Here is a 20,829-nt window from a genome sequence, read left to right as displayed (position 1 = left end):
TTAATGGTCAATTAATCCTATGAACTGAGGTGGACTAGCAGAGTATCTTTTTCCATTTGGTCCAAATTTGTAACTAGCTTTTTAGTATGAATTTACCTTGTTAGCTCTCAATTTTTAAATTTATCATTTACACATGACAATGAGTATATGCTCAAATGATATTCCAAATGATCAGGTCCTTTTGCAATGACCACGTTACTCTGCATTATAAAATATCTTATAAAATACTCAAATGACACTTTAAAGTGGAAGTTTTGATCCTTATAATTAAAAATGCATTCAGAGTAAATAGTAAACATTCTATTTTGTCATCAGGGCTAGAACCCAGGGCCTCACATTTAAAATGTGTGTACTCCACTACTGAGCCACATGCCTGATTTCACTAAAACCTTTTAAATTTCACTTTATATAAGAGGGTCCCAAATTTGCCTGCTTACTGGCCTGTTTCAGAAAGAAAATTACTCAGCTTTCCCCTGGACATCTACCTTCTTAAGGGAACAAACAGAAGATCCCTTCCAATTTCATCCTAGGCTACTCCTGCCCCTTCCCCCCAGCCCTGCCATCACTCCAGTGAGCTTTGAAGAGATCATCTCTTCCAAAAGTGGGAATGAAGAGATCATTCCCACTTTGGGAATCACTCTTTTAAATTGTGATTTGTCCCTTGGCTATCAAAAAAGACATAAAACTTGGATGAATCACTGTGAAATTTTTCACCTTTTTTTTTGTAAATGCTTATAATTCATATTCAATGCACAAAAAGCAAAAGAAATGCCAGTTGAACTAATAAACCATGGCTTTTTTAGGAAAAACATATAATTGACATTATTTATCTATACATCAGCACCCAAATCTACTAACAGAAAGTCAGTCTTGATATTCAGAAAATTAGTTTACTGAAAGCATTTGTTCTGCTCAATACAACCACATTGTATTTAAATGTCTAAACATTTAATGGTGTTACCTTAAGATTTTAGTGACTGCGGTCTCCTTTTCCAGAAGATTCCTTGCCCTGATGCTGAAAACAGACTTCCGCAGCTGAAAAATTATAAGTATGGCTTTAGCTTTGGGATATAAAGTTGAGACATACTGATGAATCATCCAATGCATTAAGCAGATAAACAATTAAAAGATTAAACGCGCCTTTTCCCCCACTACAGCATTTAACATCACTAAATCAAATCACAAATTGGTCCCATTGATTCAGTCATTTAATTGTATTCTTCAATCTTATTTTTATTTGGGCAGGGGGCTGTACTGACTATGCTCACTAGTAAGGGCATTATCTGACATCATCTTTTTGTTTTTTTGGGTCACACCCAGTGATGCACAGGGGTTACTCCTGGCTCAGGCACTCAGGAATTACTCCTGGTGGTGCTCGGGGGGATCATATGGGATGCTGGGAATCGAACCCAGGTCAGCCTCATGCAAGGCAAACACCCTACCCACTGTGCTATCGCTCCAGCCCCTTCCTTACATCTGAATACAAACTGTTCTGTTTCCAAAGAATAGAGCATGGAAGTAGAATTGTGTGCCTAATCATTACTGATTAGTAAAGGTTTCCCAAACCCACATATAACTGCATTCCAATTCTTGGTCTACGACCTCATTCTACTCTGGATGATGAGTTTAGGAGCTGTTTGACCTGCCAGGAGGAAGACTAATGAAACAAGCTCTCAAGAGATTTGACATGGACTTGACAGAAGTTCAAAGAGAGAACAAGTTCCAGAGGTGGATTTCATAAGCAGAAAGTACATTCCCCAAACAGCTCTGTCCTGCTGAAGCAAGAGGAGCCCAGGGAGATGCCAAGTGGACAGCCAACAAGTAGACAAACAGGGAATCTATCCTCAGAAGAGTCATGACTGAGTAGGACTTTAGGAGGCAGACCCCAAGACAATCATTGAACAGTGATAGTTCACTTTGATCTGTAGGTTAGGACAGCTAAGCTGCGGGAGATGTTCATGACCACCGAGATAGGGCATAAATAGCACTTGAAGTTCTTGCCCTCTGAAATAGGAAAATAAAGTATAATCCATGATTTTATCAATCCCAAGGTGTACAGAGTAGATGGTGCAGAGGCAAGATGAAGGAACGGTTAAGATGGGTTGCAGGACTCAGGATGGAGGGGATGAGGCTGCCTGGATGAGTCACACAGAGATGTCACTGAAGAAGGGTCATAGTAGATGGTTCAGAGTCTACATGGAGTAAAAAGCCCCCTACTCTCCCAAATTGCCAAAGCAAACCTAGGAAAAATAAGAAGGGTAGTAATCAAAACTGCAATAACGACAGCTTCTCAGACTGATAGAACAGAATTGAGAGTCCAGAGACAGACACTCAGGTATGTGGATAATAAATATTTGATAAAGGAGCAGAAAGTATGAAGTGGAGGTAGGAAAATCTCTTTGAAAAATGGTGTTGAAGACTAGTCAGTCACATACAAATGTATGAACTCAGACCTTTTTCTAACACCAAGCAGAAAATTAAAAGGGATTAAAGATCTTCTATCAGACCTGAATCTACAAATTTTATTAAGGAAAACATAGCTAGGACACTTCATGATATTGAACCTAGAGATACCTTCAGTGGTTCAATACCACTGGCCAAATGGAAGCACTTGGGTCTACATCAGGCTAAGAAGCTTCTGCACCACAGAAGAAATGATGCCCAGAATAAAAAGACAGCCTCAGACTGGGATAAAGCAATTGCCCACCACCATCTTACAAAGGGTTAATATCCATGACATATAAGGCACTAGTAGAACTTTACAAGAAAAAAATAATGAAACATGAAAAAATGGGGAGAAGAAACGAACAGAAACTTTCTTAAAGAATGCGTACAACTAGTGGAGGGATGAGTGTTCGATCACTGTATGAATGAAACTCAAACATGTAATTTTGTAACTGTAGCTCATGGTGATTCAATAATTATTTTTTTAAAAAGAAAGTGTACAGATGGCCAAAAGGCATATGAAAAGATTCTCTGTATCACTCATCATCAGGGGGATACAAAACAAAACAACAATAAAATATAAATCAGGCAAAGTACATTGAAGTCTTCCATGAGATCAGACCATAAAACGTTCTTTCACCCGCTGTAATGGTGCCTCTGGGTAACAGCGGGCACCCGTGAGGGCAGCATGTCCAAAGAAGGCTGTCCCCTCTGGGAGACAGAGCCCCATCATGGGGGGGGGGGCACCTGCTCAGACATTTACACACTGTGAGGAAGGGTATAAGGAGACAACTGTGGTCTCTATCCATTTCCTCTCTAAGTGACAATGCCACACCCTCGTTATCTACCCACCTCTTTGTTGGATCATGGTCTGAGTTCAAGCATCTTTCCAAAGCCCCTGAAGTTTGGGTACACCTTCATGGGAATCACAGTACCTAGGACATTACTTCCAGAATTACCTCTGCCCTGCCTCTGTCCCAAAGGTCTACCCACTCTCCTCTGTCCAGAGCTTGAATGAAAACAAAATACAGCATTAATGTGTATTAAAGGACTCATTAATGAACCATTCATTCCTTGAATGGTTTTAAAGACCAACAGCAGGCACAGTAGAAGAGTTTCCATTTAACTTTGAAACATCCATGAAAGAAACAAAAAGAGCTGTGAATCCCAGAGGAGCTCTAACCTCCTTCAATCCCGTATGTCTACCTAACATCTACCAATAAATGTGCAACAGCTTTCACGGGTTTCTAGACAGCTATATGTCTACCTGTTATTTCCCTCATGCAGTTGGAGGGTTTAGGTAATCTCTTTAGCTTTTCTTTTTAGTTTGGTAAAGCTGCACACATTTCTTTTTTTTTAGAGTGAAGATACAATTTATTTATTTATTTATTTATTTATTTTCTAACCGTGATGTATCTAATATGCCAAAAAACAGTAACAAGTCTCACAATGGAGACATTACTGGTGCCCACTCAAGCAAATCGATGAACAACGGGAGAACAGTGCTATTCAGTGCTATTTTCGATTGTTACATATTTCACAAGAGTTGATTTTTTAAAAATAAGGTCACTTCAGTCAGAAAGAGAGGGATAGACATAGAAAGATTGCATTCATCTGGGGGATATAAAGTAACAAAGTATGAGATTAATACCCAAGAATAGCTGAGATCAGCACCAGGAGGATTACTCCATAACTTAGAGGCCAGCCGGGTATCCTAGAGGAAAGGGCAGTTCAGATAGAGAAGGGAGCACCAAATAAAGGATGTTTGGAGGATCCTCCCAGGAGGGGAGATGCATGTCGAAAGTAGACTATGGACTGAACATGTTTGCCACTCAATGCCTCTTTTGCAGACCACAACACCCAAAAGGAGAGAGAGAACACAGGGGATTGCCCTGCCACAGAGACAGGGTGGGATGGGGGGGATGGGGGTGGGGGGGATATTATCCATGGTGGTGGAAAATGGGCACTGGTGGAGGGATGGGTATTTGATCATTGTATAATTGAAACCCAAGCACAAAAAATTGTAAATCTACAACTGTACCTCATGGTGTTTCACTAATAATAAAAAAAAGTGGAAAAAAATAAGGTCATTTCAGCAAGCTCACCATTTCTATTTTATTTAATTTTTATTTTTTATTTTTTTTATCAAATTGCCATGAGATGAAGCATTACAAAGCTGTTCATGATTGGGTTTTAGTCATACACTATATCCAACACATGTCCCTTCACTAGTGTACATTTCCCAGCATACATTTCTTTAAAAAAATTTTTTAATGAATCACCATGACATATAGTTGTAAAGCTTTCATGATTGACTTTCAGTTATACAATTATCAAGCACCCATCCCTTCACCAGTGTACATTTTCTACCAATGTCCCCAGGAGCCCTCCTGCCACCTCCAAACCACCCCACCTCCTGCCTCTATGGCAGACAATTTCCTTCTTATTCTCTATCTACTTTTGGGCATCATGGTTTGCAGTACAACTACTGAGAGGTCATCATGTTTGGTCCTTTATCTACTTTCAGCACACATCTCCCATCCCGAGCGATCCCTCCAACCATCATTGACGTAGTGATCTCTTCTCTATCCCAGCTACCTTTTCCCCCAGCCTTGAGACAGGTTTCCAACCGTGGACCAGTCTTCCTGGCCATTATCTCTTCTGTCCTTGGGTGTTAGTTTCATATTATGTTATTTTATATTTCACAAATGAAGCACACAGGTTTCTTTGTGCGGAGGAAAATGAGGAACTCTGAGCCACATACACTGCTCTGCAGTGCCCTCATCTGGCCGCAAGCTATACTGACAGTCCCCTCCAACCAGCAGAGTGGCAAACCCTTTAGGACTGGCCACCTCTATTCCTGATAAATCAGTTCCCACCTGACCTTGTAAAACACAACTATCAGGACAGTAGTAGCTGTTTATTCTGGATACAAGAAGAGCTATCCACCAAAACCTATAAAAAGATAATCTCTGGTGGTTTTTATTTTGCTTTGTAAATCTAATAATTTGACTCTACAAAGTAGTCTTTGAATAATGAAAAGAATAAATAAATTTACCTGCTCGAAAAATACTGAAAATGTCCTTTGGTCTTAGAATTGCAATTAAAACAAATATTCCTGGAATTGTGTACCTTAACCTGCAATTGAAGAGCTTAGGCATTCAACTCAGTTTGTGCCGTGTTTGTTTCTGGCTGAACACTTTGAGCAATGACTGAAACAGGCTTTTAAAATTTTTTCAATGTTACATTTCCTACCTTATCAGTAATTTTTCAATGTGTGAGATTCCCTTAGAGTCGAACAGTCTGGGCCATTTGGGCTGGAGCTCCCAGGAATCGGGGCATGGTCAGGATGCGATTCACAAAGTTTCCCTGTCCTCTGCACTTCCTGCAAACTGGCAGCGGGCAGACTCACCCTTCATCCCCATGCCAGGCTATAGGAAGTGCTGGAACCTTCTGTCAGCAGGCATCGTGGGCTGCTGTCTCTCTTTGGTGGTCCAGAGTATTGTGGCTTTTTGCTTAGACCACTGATTCAGTTTGCTAAGTTGTCTATTTCTTTTGTTTCCTTTTTTAAAAAAAATCAGTAGGAATACTTTTATAATGAGCTCATTCCCCTCATATAATTTGGTGTCTATTAGTCTATTAATTATAATACTATAATTAATAGTATTATATGGGAAGGGCATGATAAATATGAGATTATTATTAATTTTTTTTGTCTCCCAAGCAATGCTCAGGGGTCTTGGAACTGCTGCTAGAGCAAGTGGGCGGGTGCTTTAATGCTCAGTCCTGGTGGTCCAGGAGTATCTCCAGGGCCCTCATTGGTGGGACCCAGGGGCTTCTGGTGCTCTCCCCAAGATGCTCTGAGGGCCAGGAAGTGCAATGGAGAGAACCAAGGTCTTGCATATACTATGCACGCAGTCCCAGCTCCTGTGATGACACCCACATCTATAGTTGTAGTTTTGACATAATTCACTTATTTTAATATCTTTTTATGGTGACCAATTACTACTTGAAAAACCTCAACCTGAGGAATCCGGAGAGAGAGAGCCCAGGAGGGAGGGCGCTTGCCTACCATGTGGCCGACACCAGTATGATCCCCAGCACCCCATACGGTCCCCCAAGCTCCACTAGGAGTGATCCCTGAGTGTCACTGGGGATGGCCTCAACACCGAAATAAATATTCAGATGTGGTGGAAGATCTCAATATACTTGATCTATTAAAACTATTGTTCTTACTGAGGGCCAGTGCTGGATTGAGCAACAGAGCCTTGGAACATAATGGCAAAGCTTCTTTGATCTCAGCCATACAAGACGCGCTAAGCTCCCCCCAAGTTCCACTCTAAGACTCCCTGGTTTACTTCAAGCACCCGAGTCCATTCTTCAGGGACCCTCATTGCTGCCCAGTTGCTCTCCGTTGCAAGAACTTTGCCTTATTAACTTTGCACTTATTTTCTTGTTTCTAATTTAAATTAGGGGGCAGGGTTTTGTCTAACCTCTTCCTTATGACATCTCTATTTGCTTTTCCCCTCAAGACTTTTGATTATTAAAACGATGAGATGACAGAATTATATTATCAAACTCTTGCATCACTAAAAATTATGAGGGATGACAGAATATTCCATCATTTCCCATTAGTTCTCTTTCCTGTTTCATAGACAGCATCTCAGAACAATAATACCTATTGCAACAAAGCAATATGTAGCACTGTAGCACTGTTCTCCAGTTGTTCATCGATTTGCTCGAGCGGGCACCAGTAATGTCTCCATTGTGAGACATTGTGAGACTTGTTGCTACTGTTTTTGGCATATCGAACATGCCACGGGGAGCTTTCCAGGCTCTGCCGTGTGGGCAGGATACTCTTGGTAGCTTGCCGGGCTCTCCAAGAGGGGCAGAGGAATTGAACTCAGGTCAACAAGGTTAGTTGTGCGTAAGGCAAACACCCTACCCGCTATGCTATCATTCCAGCACAAAGCAATAAGATGGATAAGTATTTTTATTTATTTGGTTGGTTCATTTTTGTTATTTGGGCCATACCTGGCAATGCTCAGGTGTTCCTTGTGGTTCTGCACTCAGGAGTTACACTGATGGTGCTCAGGAAATCAAATGAGAGGCCTGGGATCAAACCCACTGTGTGTAAGACAAATGCCCTACCCACTGTACTATCTCTCCAGCCCCCAAAATACAATTAATAAATATATGAAAGGTGCTTTTATCTTTGCTTCTCATTCCTCCTATTTGAATATTATATTAAAATAATTACTATATTCATATGATGAAAAGCTATTATTCACAACATTCTTCATGTTAATCTTCAAGTAGTTGTAGCTCTACACAGAATTATAGTTCTAATTCTTAACACCAATCCTATGGTGTCTTTAAATCTGATAGTCTATTTCCTGAATACCAGACTCACATTTTTCTTTCCTAGGGTTACTCTACTTTCTTCTGGCGTGAATCATCACTACTGAGAAGTCAGATAATAATTTCATGTTCTTCACAAAAAATTGTTCATTTTGAATTGGATACAAGTTATAAAAATTGAGCTTTTGGGCTGGAGCGATAGTACAATAGGTGGGATGCTTGCTTTGCACCTGGCCAGCCGGGGTTCAATCCTTGGCATCCCTTACAGTCCCTCAGGCTATGTCAGGAGTGATCCCTGGGTGCAGAGCAAGGAGTAATCCCTGAGCACGACCAGGTATACCCCACCCCCAAATATTAGTCTTTATTCCTTTTTCAAAAATTATGCATTGAAGGCTATAATTTTCTTCTAAAATTCCTTCACCTAATTTTTACTAATTCATTTTTCTAGTTTTATTGAGAAATAGTTTACTTACATAATCGTATCCAAATTTAATATGTATCATCTGAGTTATTTTTCAGTTTTAGATGTTTTTAATTTCTACTGTGGTTTCTTTCTATGCCCCAATTTAGAAGTGATTTTAAATTTTCCAAGTGTATGAGTGATTTTGTGGTTGTTACCTGGTTTCTAATTCTATTAATTTTCTTTAAATAGCATCTTTTTTGGGGGGGAATATTTATTTGATATATATTTAGAATTCTTTTGTGGTAAGTGGTTGTGTTTTGTAAATCGGTCCTGTATTCTGTGTTAGAATGTATATTCTCTGGTCATTGAATAAATAACTATATAAATGTCATTACATCTATCTAGTAAAAATATATATATTTCAAACCCTCTAAATCCTTATTAACTTTCCTAGCTGCCACAGACATATTTTAAACTCAATCTTCAAATGAATCCTCATGGATAGTTACTATCTCTGTTTCACAGATGAGAAATCTGAGGTTCGCATAAAGTAAGCTCTCTAAGGTTACTCAGATAATAAAGCGCAGAATTATGACTATCACTTTGGATTGTGTCACTTCATTGTTCAAATCTTTTCACTATATCATGAGGTCTATGTAAAATGTCACTAGGATTAAGAAGACTTAAAAAGGAAGCATTTTCTAAACTACATTGTAACAAAACATTTGCTTGACTTAAAATATTTGACATACTCATACAAGAAATTCTCATCCCCAATACTAATATGAATTTTTATTTTTATTTTTTATTGTTTCGATTTTGGGGTCACATCCGACTATGCTCAGGGGTTAGTTTTGGCTCTGCACTCAGGAATTACTCATGACAGTGCTCAGGGAACCAAATGGGATGCCAGGGATTGAACCTGGGTCGGCCACATGCAAGGAAATTGCCCTCCCCAATGTACTATCACTCCAGCCCCCTAATATGAATTTTAATCTCACCATTTTTTTATTTGTTCAATATATAATTGATAGCACAGCGGGTTGGGCGTTCGCCTTACACGCGGCCAACATGGCCGACCCGAGTTTGATTCCTCCGCCCCTCTCGGAGAGCCCGGCAAGCTACCGAGAGTATTGGATATGCCAGACACAGTAACAACAAAGTCTCCAATGGAGACGTTACTGGGCCCGCTCGAGCAAATCGACGATCAACGGGAGGGCCTTTACCTTTACCTTTACTTGTTCAAACAACACTGATGCACTGAGATCAATGAGTTTCTCTGACTCAGGAAAGGTAGTGTAGAACTTACACTTTACATGATCTCCCTGCTTAAACTAAGGCTTTAAGACTTGTAATTAATCAGAATAATAATTCAATCTCTTCAACCACCAGATAATCACCACAGAACTCAGATGAAACATGAGATCTTCTTGGGAAGTTGGGAGCTCCTGGATTTAAGGAACCATGGCTATTCATTCAATTAGTAATCTACCCTTCAAGTTTAAGCCATTTCAATGAAAAGAAATCCCCAACAAACATTACATGGCGCCTACATTTTTGATGAGAAGTTCATAACAGCAGAATTTTGTTTCTAATTGGGGAAAAAGTTTTAGAGGTCTTGTTTTACTTTTCCTTTCAGAAATTACTAACATACTGATAATAAATGTGGAAATGTACATAGAGAAGTACAAAATAATGAACAGGGCCTGTGAGATGTCATTTCTGTTAGAAAGGTGTAGTGTAATTATTATAATAAACCACTTTATTGAATAAGTCTCCCACAGAAAATACAGTAATTGGAAATAAGCAATTACTTCAAATTACACAGGTTGAAGGTGGTACCTCATTTGACAGTATGTGAATATTTCATGCACCTGTGAACTAAAAATTAATCCCAAAGGCCACAGGACAGATCACGCGTATGACAAGATGTTGCCATAAAATAAATCCTTTGGTGGAGTGAATGTTATGTTTTGAAAGAATTTTAACAGATGATTAGTGTCGGTGGCAGCAATACTAACTTGGTCATATGAAAAGGTTTGTAAAGGTAAATATTGCTGTGATATCACGCTATTCAACTTTGAAATATATTTTGGAATATGAGTTTTGTGTAAAGGAAATTTTCCATGATAGGTAAAGATTTCTATTCTTCAGTTGTTTCACCATTACAAGTTCTAAACCTTGAAAATAAATCAGGAATAAAAACTAAATATGTATATACATATGCATATATCTATCTATATCTATATTTATATAACCTATGTACATACACACGTAGACACGTGTGCACACACATACAGCACACAGAAACAATTACACGTAATTGCCATCTTCCTTTGGGTTCTGGGACATATTTGTGTGTGAAATATTTTTTTTTTACTTGTGAATTTCACTAATTATAATCTCCCAGTCTAAGACTGGGATTCCTGACATGCTGGATTCTTCTCTATGGAGTGGCTCTTTTCTAACTGGTTTATGGAATGTATTTAAAGAATAAATAAACTTAAAACAAAATTTAGGCCATACCTGGCGATGCTTACAGATTGAACCAATACCTCTTGCATGAGAAAAATGTACTCAGACTGTTGAACTATCTCTCTGGCCCCTAAAGAAACATCTTTTTTTGTTTGTCTGTTTATTTGGGCCACACCTGGTGATTCTCAGGGCTTACTTCAGTTCTTCACTCAGGGATCACTCCTGGCAGAGCTTGGGGAACCGTAGGGTGCCAGGGATCGAATCTGGGCTGACCTTGAGTAAGGCAAACACCTTATTCAAAGAAACATCTTAACTCTGTCTCTCTCTTTCTCTTCTACTTTTGTTTTTCTTATGAATTGATTCCTTGAAATGACAATGACGAATCAGATGACAGCTGCAACAGGAGATTACTTGTCTGAGAAGTATCATCTCCCTTGATGAATCGGAATGACTTCAACTAAAGAGTAAGTGGGGTGGGGAGGGGAACTTCATCATCTTGTTTTTTGTGCCCTTCGGCTCTCTGACCAGGCTCTAGTGACTAAAGCAGAGAGGACAGCACCGCTAACCAGCTGCATCTCTAACTTTTCTCAGCTCTGTTCTCATATGGGTACTGAGAATGTGGAGGAGGAGGAAAAGCAGGACTGTCTATGATGAACCATTAGATACGTTTAACACACAGTGTGCATGGGTAAGAGATGACAATGGCTGGGTCAAGTAAAATTATACAAATAATGAGACAACACAACTGCAGGTGAGAGTTCCTATGAGCAAGAGAGACAAAGATGGAAAATCTGTAGATATTTTTAAAACATAGTGGATTTTATGATTCTGGAGAAGATGCAATGAAAAAAATGAAATTAAAACACATTGCAATTAATTTTGAAATGAAAACATATTGCACAACCATAATGCCTATAACGAGGAGAGAGAGAGATAGAGAGAGGGAGAGAGAGAAGAAAGAGAGAGAGGGAGAAAGAGAGAGGGAGAGAGAGAAGAGTGAGGGAGAGAGAAAGAGAGGTGAAAGAGAGCGAGGGAAAGAGAGAGGGAGAGAGAGAGAAAGAGAGAGGGAGAGAGAGAAGTATCTGCCATGGAGGCAGGCAGGAGTGGGGGTGGTTTGGGTGATGGGAGGGAAAATGGGGACACTGAGGCTGGTAAGTGCACTGGTGGAGGGACGGGTGTTGAAACATTGTATGACTGAAACCCAATCATGAACAGCTTTGTAATGCGCTATCTTATGGCCATTCCAAAAAAAAAAATAGCCCCCCAAATATATTGCACTCCAAGGCAGCCTTCTTCATCTCCCATTAAACACAGTATCTTTGAACTTAAGGTTGAAGCAGCAAGGAAGCAGCAGCAGTCAGAACTGATGGAAATATTAATGTAATAAAACTGAAGGAGAAGAGGAACCAGATTTAAAGGAGAAGAACGTCTAGGAAAAAAAAAAAACCTTCAAAGACAGCTTGAATCCGAGCCCTTTCTGACCACAGAACATTGCACCAAAAGTGCTTGAGCAGAAGCCTGCTAGTTTGCGTGCAAAAGTCCTGGACTGAGGGACCCAGAGGACCCCTAATGAACGGGCCACTAGGGAATGCAAACACATTGTGTCAAACCCCAGTAGGAAGAATTACACAATGAAATGTTCTGCAAAAGAATCATCAACAAGGACCCCCTCCTGCTCTGTCAGTTGAAAGCAGCAGATGCGTTTTGGCTCAGAAGCCTCCGCCCCTTCGCATCCCTAAGCTAGTGTGAACACAAATGTGGTGCTTCTCTGAGCATGAAAACATTCTGCAAAGACGTCTACACATGAAGAAAAATGGCTTTTGCTTATATAATGTGCTTGTTTTCTGCATTCTTCCCATTATTGTTAATGCATCAGCAATCCGTGATCTATAAAGCGTCTTTAAGCCAAAGAGGGCTGTGCTGAGGGGTTTTCCTACGTTCCTCCCACCCCACCACATTTGCAGGTTTTGGGGAGCTCACATCATTTCCCTCTCCTCTCCTCCAGCTCCATCTGGAAGAGCACTGCAGAGACGCTAAGCTATTATTTTCGAAATTTCTTTTAGAAGGGCAGAAGCCCCGAAGGTGAAAACAGGCGGTTCTCTCTCCCCGTCTCTTTTAAAGTGAGTAAATGTTCATCCTGAAAATTACAGATCAGGCCGAGGGACCTGCTATGTGCCGAGTGACTGGGACGAATCATCAAACACTCTATAATCACACAGAAAATTACAAAACGTTGTACGGCAATCAACAGGGCTTTGTCAAGAGGAAATCTTTCCAGAACAATTTGATTTACTTCTTGAGAGCTAAGACACCAGGTAGGTAATGGAGGAAACACTGGGAAAAAAAATTTCTTTTTTAAATGAAGACTGAAAAATAAATCGGCTCCTAGGCTGATGAAACAGTACATATTATAGGGTGCTCAGGGAAATGGCTCTATCTGAAGGGTTGTTTTATGTAAAAGTCATTTGTCCTGATTGAGGAATGTAGGTCTATTTGCGGAGTCTGACTTCACGGCATGTTTAACGTTGATAACCTTTCTTATCTGGTGCAACAGAAACACAATGTATAGCGGTGCCAGGTGCCACGAACAGATTTAATTCACAGAGGAAACTGTGAAAGTCAGAATTATTTGTTTCCAATGCTGATGCAGGGTGGAATCAGCTTGACTCATTCACCACTACGGGTCTTCCTCTTTCGCTCCACATCCCACACACAGGCTTTCCACGGGGGTCCCTCTCTGCAGGGCGCACCTTCCTCCTAAACCACTCACTCCCTCCTCCTCCTCCTGCGAGGATTTGGGATCACCTTGTTTTCCCGTCATTCTTTTCCCTGTCATCCATTACAACATGCTCCTTCCCTTCAGCCCAAAGGCTTCTAGAGTGCATGATTCATGGTGGGATTCGCAGAGTCCAGAAGCATGCCTGATGAATGGGCAAGAGGCCCCATAAGCTCTTGGTGGAATGACCAAGTGAAGGGTGAAGATTGGCAGGAATGACAAATGCAAACAAAACAGACTGAGGCTGATCATGTTTCTCCAGATTTTGTAGAAGTGTTAGCTGCTAGTTGTGAAGGGTGTTTACAAGTTTGCACTACATTTAGCAGAAAGAACAAGCTCTCTGCTTAGGAAGTGGGGAAAAAGAGAGGAGAGGAGGGGAGAGAGAGAGAGAGAGAGAAAGAGAGGAGAGAGAGAGAGAGAGAGAGAGGAGAGAGAGGGAGAGGGATAAAGAGGGAGAGGGAGCGGGAGAAGGAGAGATGGACGGGCAGACAGACAGAGACAGAGAGAGGAAGACAGAGACAGAGAGAGGAGAGAGAGAGAGGCAGAGACAGAGAGAGACAGAGAGAGAAACAGAGAGAGTGTGCTTTCAGTGGCTCCTTGCTGGGCAAATGTCCATTCTTCTTGATCATTTCAGATCTGAGACCATACTAGGAAGCCTGGGACGTGCCTTCGAGAACCCTGGTCACCCCATATGTCTTTGGCTGATGTTAGTCTGTGAGATCCACTCATGTTACCTAGACTACTGTAGGTGCCAACCCTGGAAAGGGTGCCCATACTGGGGCCTCGGCCAGGGAGTTTAGCTGTAGAGCCCTAGAGGTAAGAAGAAGACCCTTCTGAGGGGTGGGGGGTGCTGCTCTAACTTCCATAGTTACTGGAATGCCAGGCTTATGTCTCAGTATATTAACAAGCGTTCTCCATAAGACACCTAGGGTTGGTGGAAGCGCCTCTTTTTTAATCTAGTCCCCAAACACAAACATATTAACTTGAAAACACACATATACACCTATTGAAAACTAGTTTGTTACATTTTTTAGTGAAGCAAAAATTTTTTTTTTGCTAATGCTCTGTTTTAATCTCAATATTAAGCGAAGCAAATTTTTTATTGTAAGAAATTTAGAGAGATGTGAGGGAGAGAAACAGAAATAGATTTCTCTAGGGACGGGGTGTGTGTGTGTGTGTGGGGGGGGAGGCTCTGCCTTTGTTGTTGGGCTAAGACAATAACCCAGGTATGTAAGTATCCCAAATATTCAATAACAGACAAGCAGATCAAGAAGTTGTTATCTATAGACACAACAGAATTTTTCACAGCTGCAAGAACAGATAAGATCTGGAAGTTTGCTGAAACTCGGATTAAAATGAAGGGTATCATGTGAAGTGAAACAAAGTCAGAGGGAGAAGAGCAATAGCAGACTATGTCACTCATCTGTGGTCTACAGAGATGAAACAAGGGAACAGACACCATCAAGTATGACAAACCCTTGGCCTCCGATGACAAACTGAGATGACCAAACAGGGAGATGTGGTGCTGTGTGTGTGGGGGGGGGGGAGCAGAGGAGGGGGTAGGTTTACTAGAAGTGACATAAGGACAGTGGTGAAGGGGTGAAGGGACTGGGGCACTTTGGGGATGATGAAGATGTATCAACTTGAATGTTTTTCATTAGAACCACAAACATTCACTGTTGTAGCCATATTCCTTTCACCAGAATTAACATAAAAATAAAGCTAAGGGTTTGATTTCAATCACATGAATAGGGAACAATTACCGAATGTCCCTCTGCTTGGAAACCAAAACATTCCTCTCAGGACATTCAGACTGATCACTGACTCAAGAGGAAGAGGACTCGCTCTCTCTCTAGGTGAGGAAGAGGCTAGATCAGAAAACTGAACCTGTTTTCTGCTGCCTGCATGAGACACATCTGAACAGTCAGGGGAAACTCAGACCAAAGTCAAAGGCTGGGAAACAATCTTAGAGGCAAAAAATGTCTTTTCAAAGGTGGAGGCGGCTATATTATATAAGAAACATCATCATCACTGTCACTGTCATCCCGTTGTTCATAGATTTACTTGAGCAGGTGCCAGTAACGTCTCTATTCGTTCCTGTAGCGTGCTAGTGTAGTCTGATGTCATACTGGTGGCTCTTTCAGGGTCAGGGGAATGAGGACCATTATTATTACTGTTTTTGGAATATTGAGTACGCCAAGAGTAGCTTGCCAGGCTCTGCTGAGTGGGTGGGATACTCTTGGTATCTTGCCGGACTCTCCGAGAGGGTTGAAGGTTTTTGGGGCAAACTCTAATCACCTTTACAGGTGTTTCCTGTCTACTGAGTGCAAGCTTTTGATTGACTGTCATGTTTCAACATATAAGAAACATAGACTTTAAAATTAAAACAGGCTCTGAGGGAGAGATATGGTCATTTCTTAATGATCAAGAGATCGATACAGGTAGAAAACTCACAATCCTCACCATGTGTGCACCTAACGAGGACCATCAAAACAGTTCAAACAACCACTAATAGGCACAGAGGAGATACTGGCAGCAATACCATAGTAGTGGAGACTTCAACCTCCTCCACCACTGATGGGTAGATCAACTAGGTAACAATTCAGCAAGGAAACGCTGGCCTTGAGGGAAGAAATAGAAGGGATGGGCCTAGCAGACACACATAGAATCCTTAGCCCCCCCACCCCCCAAATTGAGTACACACCCTTCTCCAGTGCACAGGGGGCATTCTCCAAGATCAATCAAATCCTGGGTCATGAAACAGAGCTTCACACAAATAAAAAGACAAAAATCATATCAACTCTCCCTTCACAACACAATGCTTTGAAAATGGAAATTAATTACTAAAAGAAATGGGTGAAAAACACATGGAAATTAAAATAAACTTTAAAAAGGGTTTTTTTTTCTGGGCTAAATAAAAGACAATTAAAAAAAGAGTTTTGAAAATAAAATAAAGATACACAGTTAGGGAGCAACAAATGACCAAAGGCAATGGGTACAGGGGAATTGATCTACAAGACTGGGCTGGAGTGGGAGTGTGTGGATGGGTGGGTGGGTGGGTGGCGGGTGTCTCTGAGACTTTGTGGAGAGGGAGGGTGCTCTGGTGGGTGGGTGCGGTGTTGGAACAAAACACGCATGAAACAACCACTAATCATCCTGTCGATCACAGTACCTCAGTTAAAATGGGAGCTGCATCATAAAACGAAGGGACAGGTCTCAGTGTCCTTGAAGGCATGTCCCTCCAAGGACAAGGAGGGGAAGTGCCCATTTCCTGCCTTGGCTTTGGGCTCTGGCCAGACCACACCACTGCCTGGAGATATGACAGCATGTCTGTGTGCTGCTTATGGGGGGGAGGGACGAGTATTTTAAAATTGTGGCAAAGGTAATCAAGCGGAGCTATTTTTAAACCATCTCTCTGCAAGGTCAGGTTGCCATGGGAATTACTCGGCGCTGCTCAAAGCCAGGGCAATTACACGGGGAAAATGGAGCTTTGGATGTGCCTCCCTGAACTGCTTCACCAAACTCCCGGCCACGACATACCCACAGTCACACTGCCACTCTGTGCGGTCGCTTGTGTTGCTGTCCCCTGTACAGACGAGCCCCACTTTCCGTGAACTCTGCTCTCCTGGCAAGAGAACAGTCATCCCCTCTGGAGGGAGAGAGGGAGGGGCTCTTCTGACAGGTGATCCTTAAGGGACACGCTATTCTCTGCTTCCTTTGTTCTTGGGAAGCAAACCGCTGAGAAGACCTCCCACTTCTCTCCCGTCTCCATGGGTGATGCCAGCCGAGAGTTCACTCAGAGGGTCCCAGACACTGACGGTCCCTTCCAACAGCTTTGGGCTGAGAAGGAGCACCTTCGAGTGCTCTCTGACAAATACGTGTCCAGGATATTGAGTCACCTGTCTAGGATTTTAATTTTTAGGAGTGTTTCGGTTCTTAAGAGGCAAGGGGGAGGGTGGCCATGGTTACCTGTTAACACCTGTGGCTGAAGAGAGAGTCAGAGGGGAGGGGGCTGGCCTTGTACATGGCTGATTCCGGTTGGATTCTTGCACCCCACAGAGTCCCCCAGGCTACCAGGACCGATTTCTGGGTGCAGAGCCAGGACAAAGACCTGAGCATAGCTGGGTGTGGGCCAAATACCCAAACCAAACCAAATCGAAACAGAAATCCCCAACCAAACCCCCTGCCCTTAAAGAACAAACCAACCAGAAAAATATCCCACAAAACCATAAATACAGTCATTCTATAACTGTCCCTCTCCTTTTGACTCATTTCACTCAGCATGATATTCTCCATGTCCATCTATTTATAAGTACATTTCATGATTTAATTTTTCCTAACGACTGCACAGCATTCCATTGTGTGGATGTACCACGGATTCTTTATCCAGTCATCTGTTCTTTTATCCAACTTATAAATCTGACTTATAAAGTTCTTATAAATTACTTCATTCATGTGTGGGATATAATAGATATTATCGATATACATATACCTACATATACGTATATAACGAGACTAATATCCAAGGCCAGGGAAAACAGGGGCCAGGAGAACTGGTCAATGATGGGAAACTTGTCACAAGAGTATCTGGGGGCGAAGGGAGTTAGGATAGAGAAGGGACCAGTATGACAGTAATATTCGGAAATGATCATTTTGGACAGGAACTGAGTGTTGAAAGTAGGTAAAGAGATATACCTGATAAACTTTCAGTATTGGTATTGAAAACCATCAACCCAAAAGGAGAGAGAGAGAGAGAGAGAGAGAGAGAGAGAGAGAGAGAGGAAAAGTTCTTGCCATAGAGGCAGGAAGTGGAGGGGGTGTGAGGGAAACTGGGGACACTGATGATTGGCGGTGGGAAATATGATTGGTGAAGGGAAGAACGTTGGAATATTGCATGATTGAAATCCAATCATGAACAACTTTCTGTGTATTTCACTGTGATTCAATTAAAATATCCAATTAAAAATCAAGTTAAAAACCCCACAAAGCATAAATACAACGTCTTCTTGTTCATTTATGCTCCCCGTGATGCTTCATTGATGAGTGAAGTTGAGTGGGAGTTCGTGTTTAGTTTCCCTGACCTGTGCACTCTGCAGGTGCTATGGCCGAAGCATCTCTGAAGAAAGACAACAGGCCTGGGTCCAGCTGGGGTGAGTCGGCTCTGAAGGTGAGGCAGACTCTCTGGGAATTCGATCAAGGCAAAGCAAGGGTCAGTCTTGCTGCTGCCAGTATGGGGAGGGGGGGAGGGGCTGCTGCACATAAGGTATCTTCCTCCTTTTATATTTTCTGAATCGAAGCATTTATCCTGATAACACTCATAAGGAAGTGTACAATCATCAAAGCATAGTTTCAGAGAGAGACCACCCCAACTGTGTGTGTGTGGGGGGGGAAAGCAGCCTCCTCATTCTGCATAGTTGGTCTTGGACTGTGCATTTGATCAGCTGGCCTTCTGGACCCAGTATTTCTACCACCTTCCACAAACCCTCTCTCAGGTGCTGGACGCCTTGTGTGTGTGTGTGGGGGGGGGGGGCAAGGGAGCAAGCACCTTTGTTAGTTTGCTTTAAGGGTTGATGGAAGCACTCCAGTGGAGGATGACAGGGCAACCCTACAATTATTCTCTTACTTCAGCAAGTGAAAAAGAAATCACTATCAAATGATATCTAGAAGGCAGAAAGATACCAGGGTGTTAAAGAAATGACCAATGGCTTACGGAATTCTTTGACCTCGCCCAACTGAAACATGACGTGGGGAAGTAGGGCAGCGGGCACACGGGAACAAATGTGCTGAATTCTCCCCAGACTCTCTGCCGCTCCCAACTCTACCACCCTTCCCTCCCTACACCCTGGCCAAGAGTCTTCTTCCATTTTCTACACCAATTACAAAATCGTGTACGCAGGAATTCAAGCAAAAAATCTTTGTGGACAAAATATTCAATCATATGTTTCCAGGGGATGCTACTGGAAGTGATGTAATGCTGTGGGCTGGGGTGTGACTTGCCCTTGGGACAGTAAAGAAACCTCTCCACATTCATCCTGGACATGACGACACACTACTAGCCGAACACTCCTGAATGAAAGTCAGCTTTTGAAATAAATCTTCTGACAACCACCACCACCACCTGTGTTCTGGTAGGTAAACTGCAACTTGACACCAGCTGGCTGAAACCAAGTTTCCAACCACATTTTTAAGCTTTTGGTTCTGACATTCTTGTGTTGAAATGTAAGTGTGGATAGTGGTTAAAAATAACAGCGATAACGAAAGTGTAAAACTCTCTGAAGGAGAGTTATGGGCATTGTATGTGTATGCAAAATTGCATATATCGTGATCTTTTCACTCAAAATCCAAAAGCAAAGGATCATCTCAGTTGAGCTCAAATGAAGGTCCTGGATAAAAATCAAACAAATAATTCAAACACAGCAGAAAGACACAGCAATCACAATAGAATAGGAGAGAAAAAGGAGCGAAGAAGAACTAAATATTTCCATGACAAATATCAGTCTGCAAACTAGAAGACTCCCTGGTTTGGGCACTTCGGGTGATACAGTGCAGATGAAGTATATCCTGGTCGCTTCTCAACTCTCTACACCCTAAAAAGTCTTACATACTATCCTAAAAGACACCAGAAGACCATCCAGTTGACCAACTACTAAAAAAAAGGCTAACTGCATTTCAAATGAAAAGAAGAAAAGCAAACCATAAATAAATAGATATTGATAATGGCATCAGACTTATCCTCTGCTATCTTGAACTCTACAAGTTAGAGTCAACATAATTTTGGAAGATAGCACAGTGGTAGGGCGTTTGCCTTACAAGTGGCCAACATTTCCGGGTTCAATTCCTCTGCCCCTCTCGGAGAGCCCAGCAAGCGACCGAGAGTATCTCGCCCGCACTGCAGAGCCTGGCAAGCTACCCATGACGTATTTGATATGCCAAACACAGTAACAACAAGTCTCATGATGGAGACGTTACTGGGCCCGCTCGAGCAAATCGATGAACAACGGGAGGACCGTGACCATGACAGGATAAGATAAATCATGGAGTAAGAAGAAACAAAGGTACTGATCTCTGAGAATCACTCAGCTCCCCCAGAGAACCAAGGAATTAAGTGAAAGGAAGAAGTAAGAGAGAGTCCTCACTCTTACTCACACAGGGAGGGGGGAGGGGGAAGGAGAGAAAAAAGGGCAAAGAGTCAAAGGCAGGCCAATCCTTGTTGGGAAGGGGCGTTAAGGGGGAAAACCCAGAATCATAAAAAATGAAGGAGGGCATTGTGTTTCAGCATTGCGTGATGGGAGAACACGGTCTGTTTGGGTGAGTGGTGTGAACTATCTAAACAATGGAAAATACAACAGCATCTTCAAAGAGAAATATT

The 20,829-nt window shown here is 41.9% G+C and overlaps 1 protein-coding gene across 2 annotated transcripts in view; it reads right to left on the bottom strand.

Annotated features, from left to right (window-relative positions):
- The window catches only part of NALCN (sodium leak channel, non-selective), a 353,058-nt gene that overhangs the window by 74,738 nt on the left and 257,491 nt on the right, over window positions 1-20,829 (bottom strand). For both annotated transcript variants that reach the window (XM_056109424.1, XM_056109431.1), the window contains one exon: window positions 962-1,035. In XM_056109424.1, the coding sequence (XP_055965399.1) occupies window positions 962-1,035 (74 nt within the window). The remainder of the gene's footprint in view (window positions 1-961; window positions 1,036-20,829) is intronic.

Source organism: Sorex fumeus, unplaced genomic scaffold (assembly GCF_029834395.1).
Source record: "Sorex fumeus unplaced genomic scaffold, SorFum_2.1 ptg000008l, whole genome shotgun sequence".
NCBI lineage: Eukaryota > Metazoa > Chordata > Mammalia > Eulipotyphla > Soricidae > Sorex > Sorex fumeus.
This window is presented reverse-complemented; position numbering and strand designations above follow the sequence as displayed.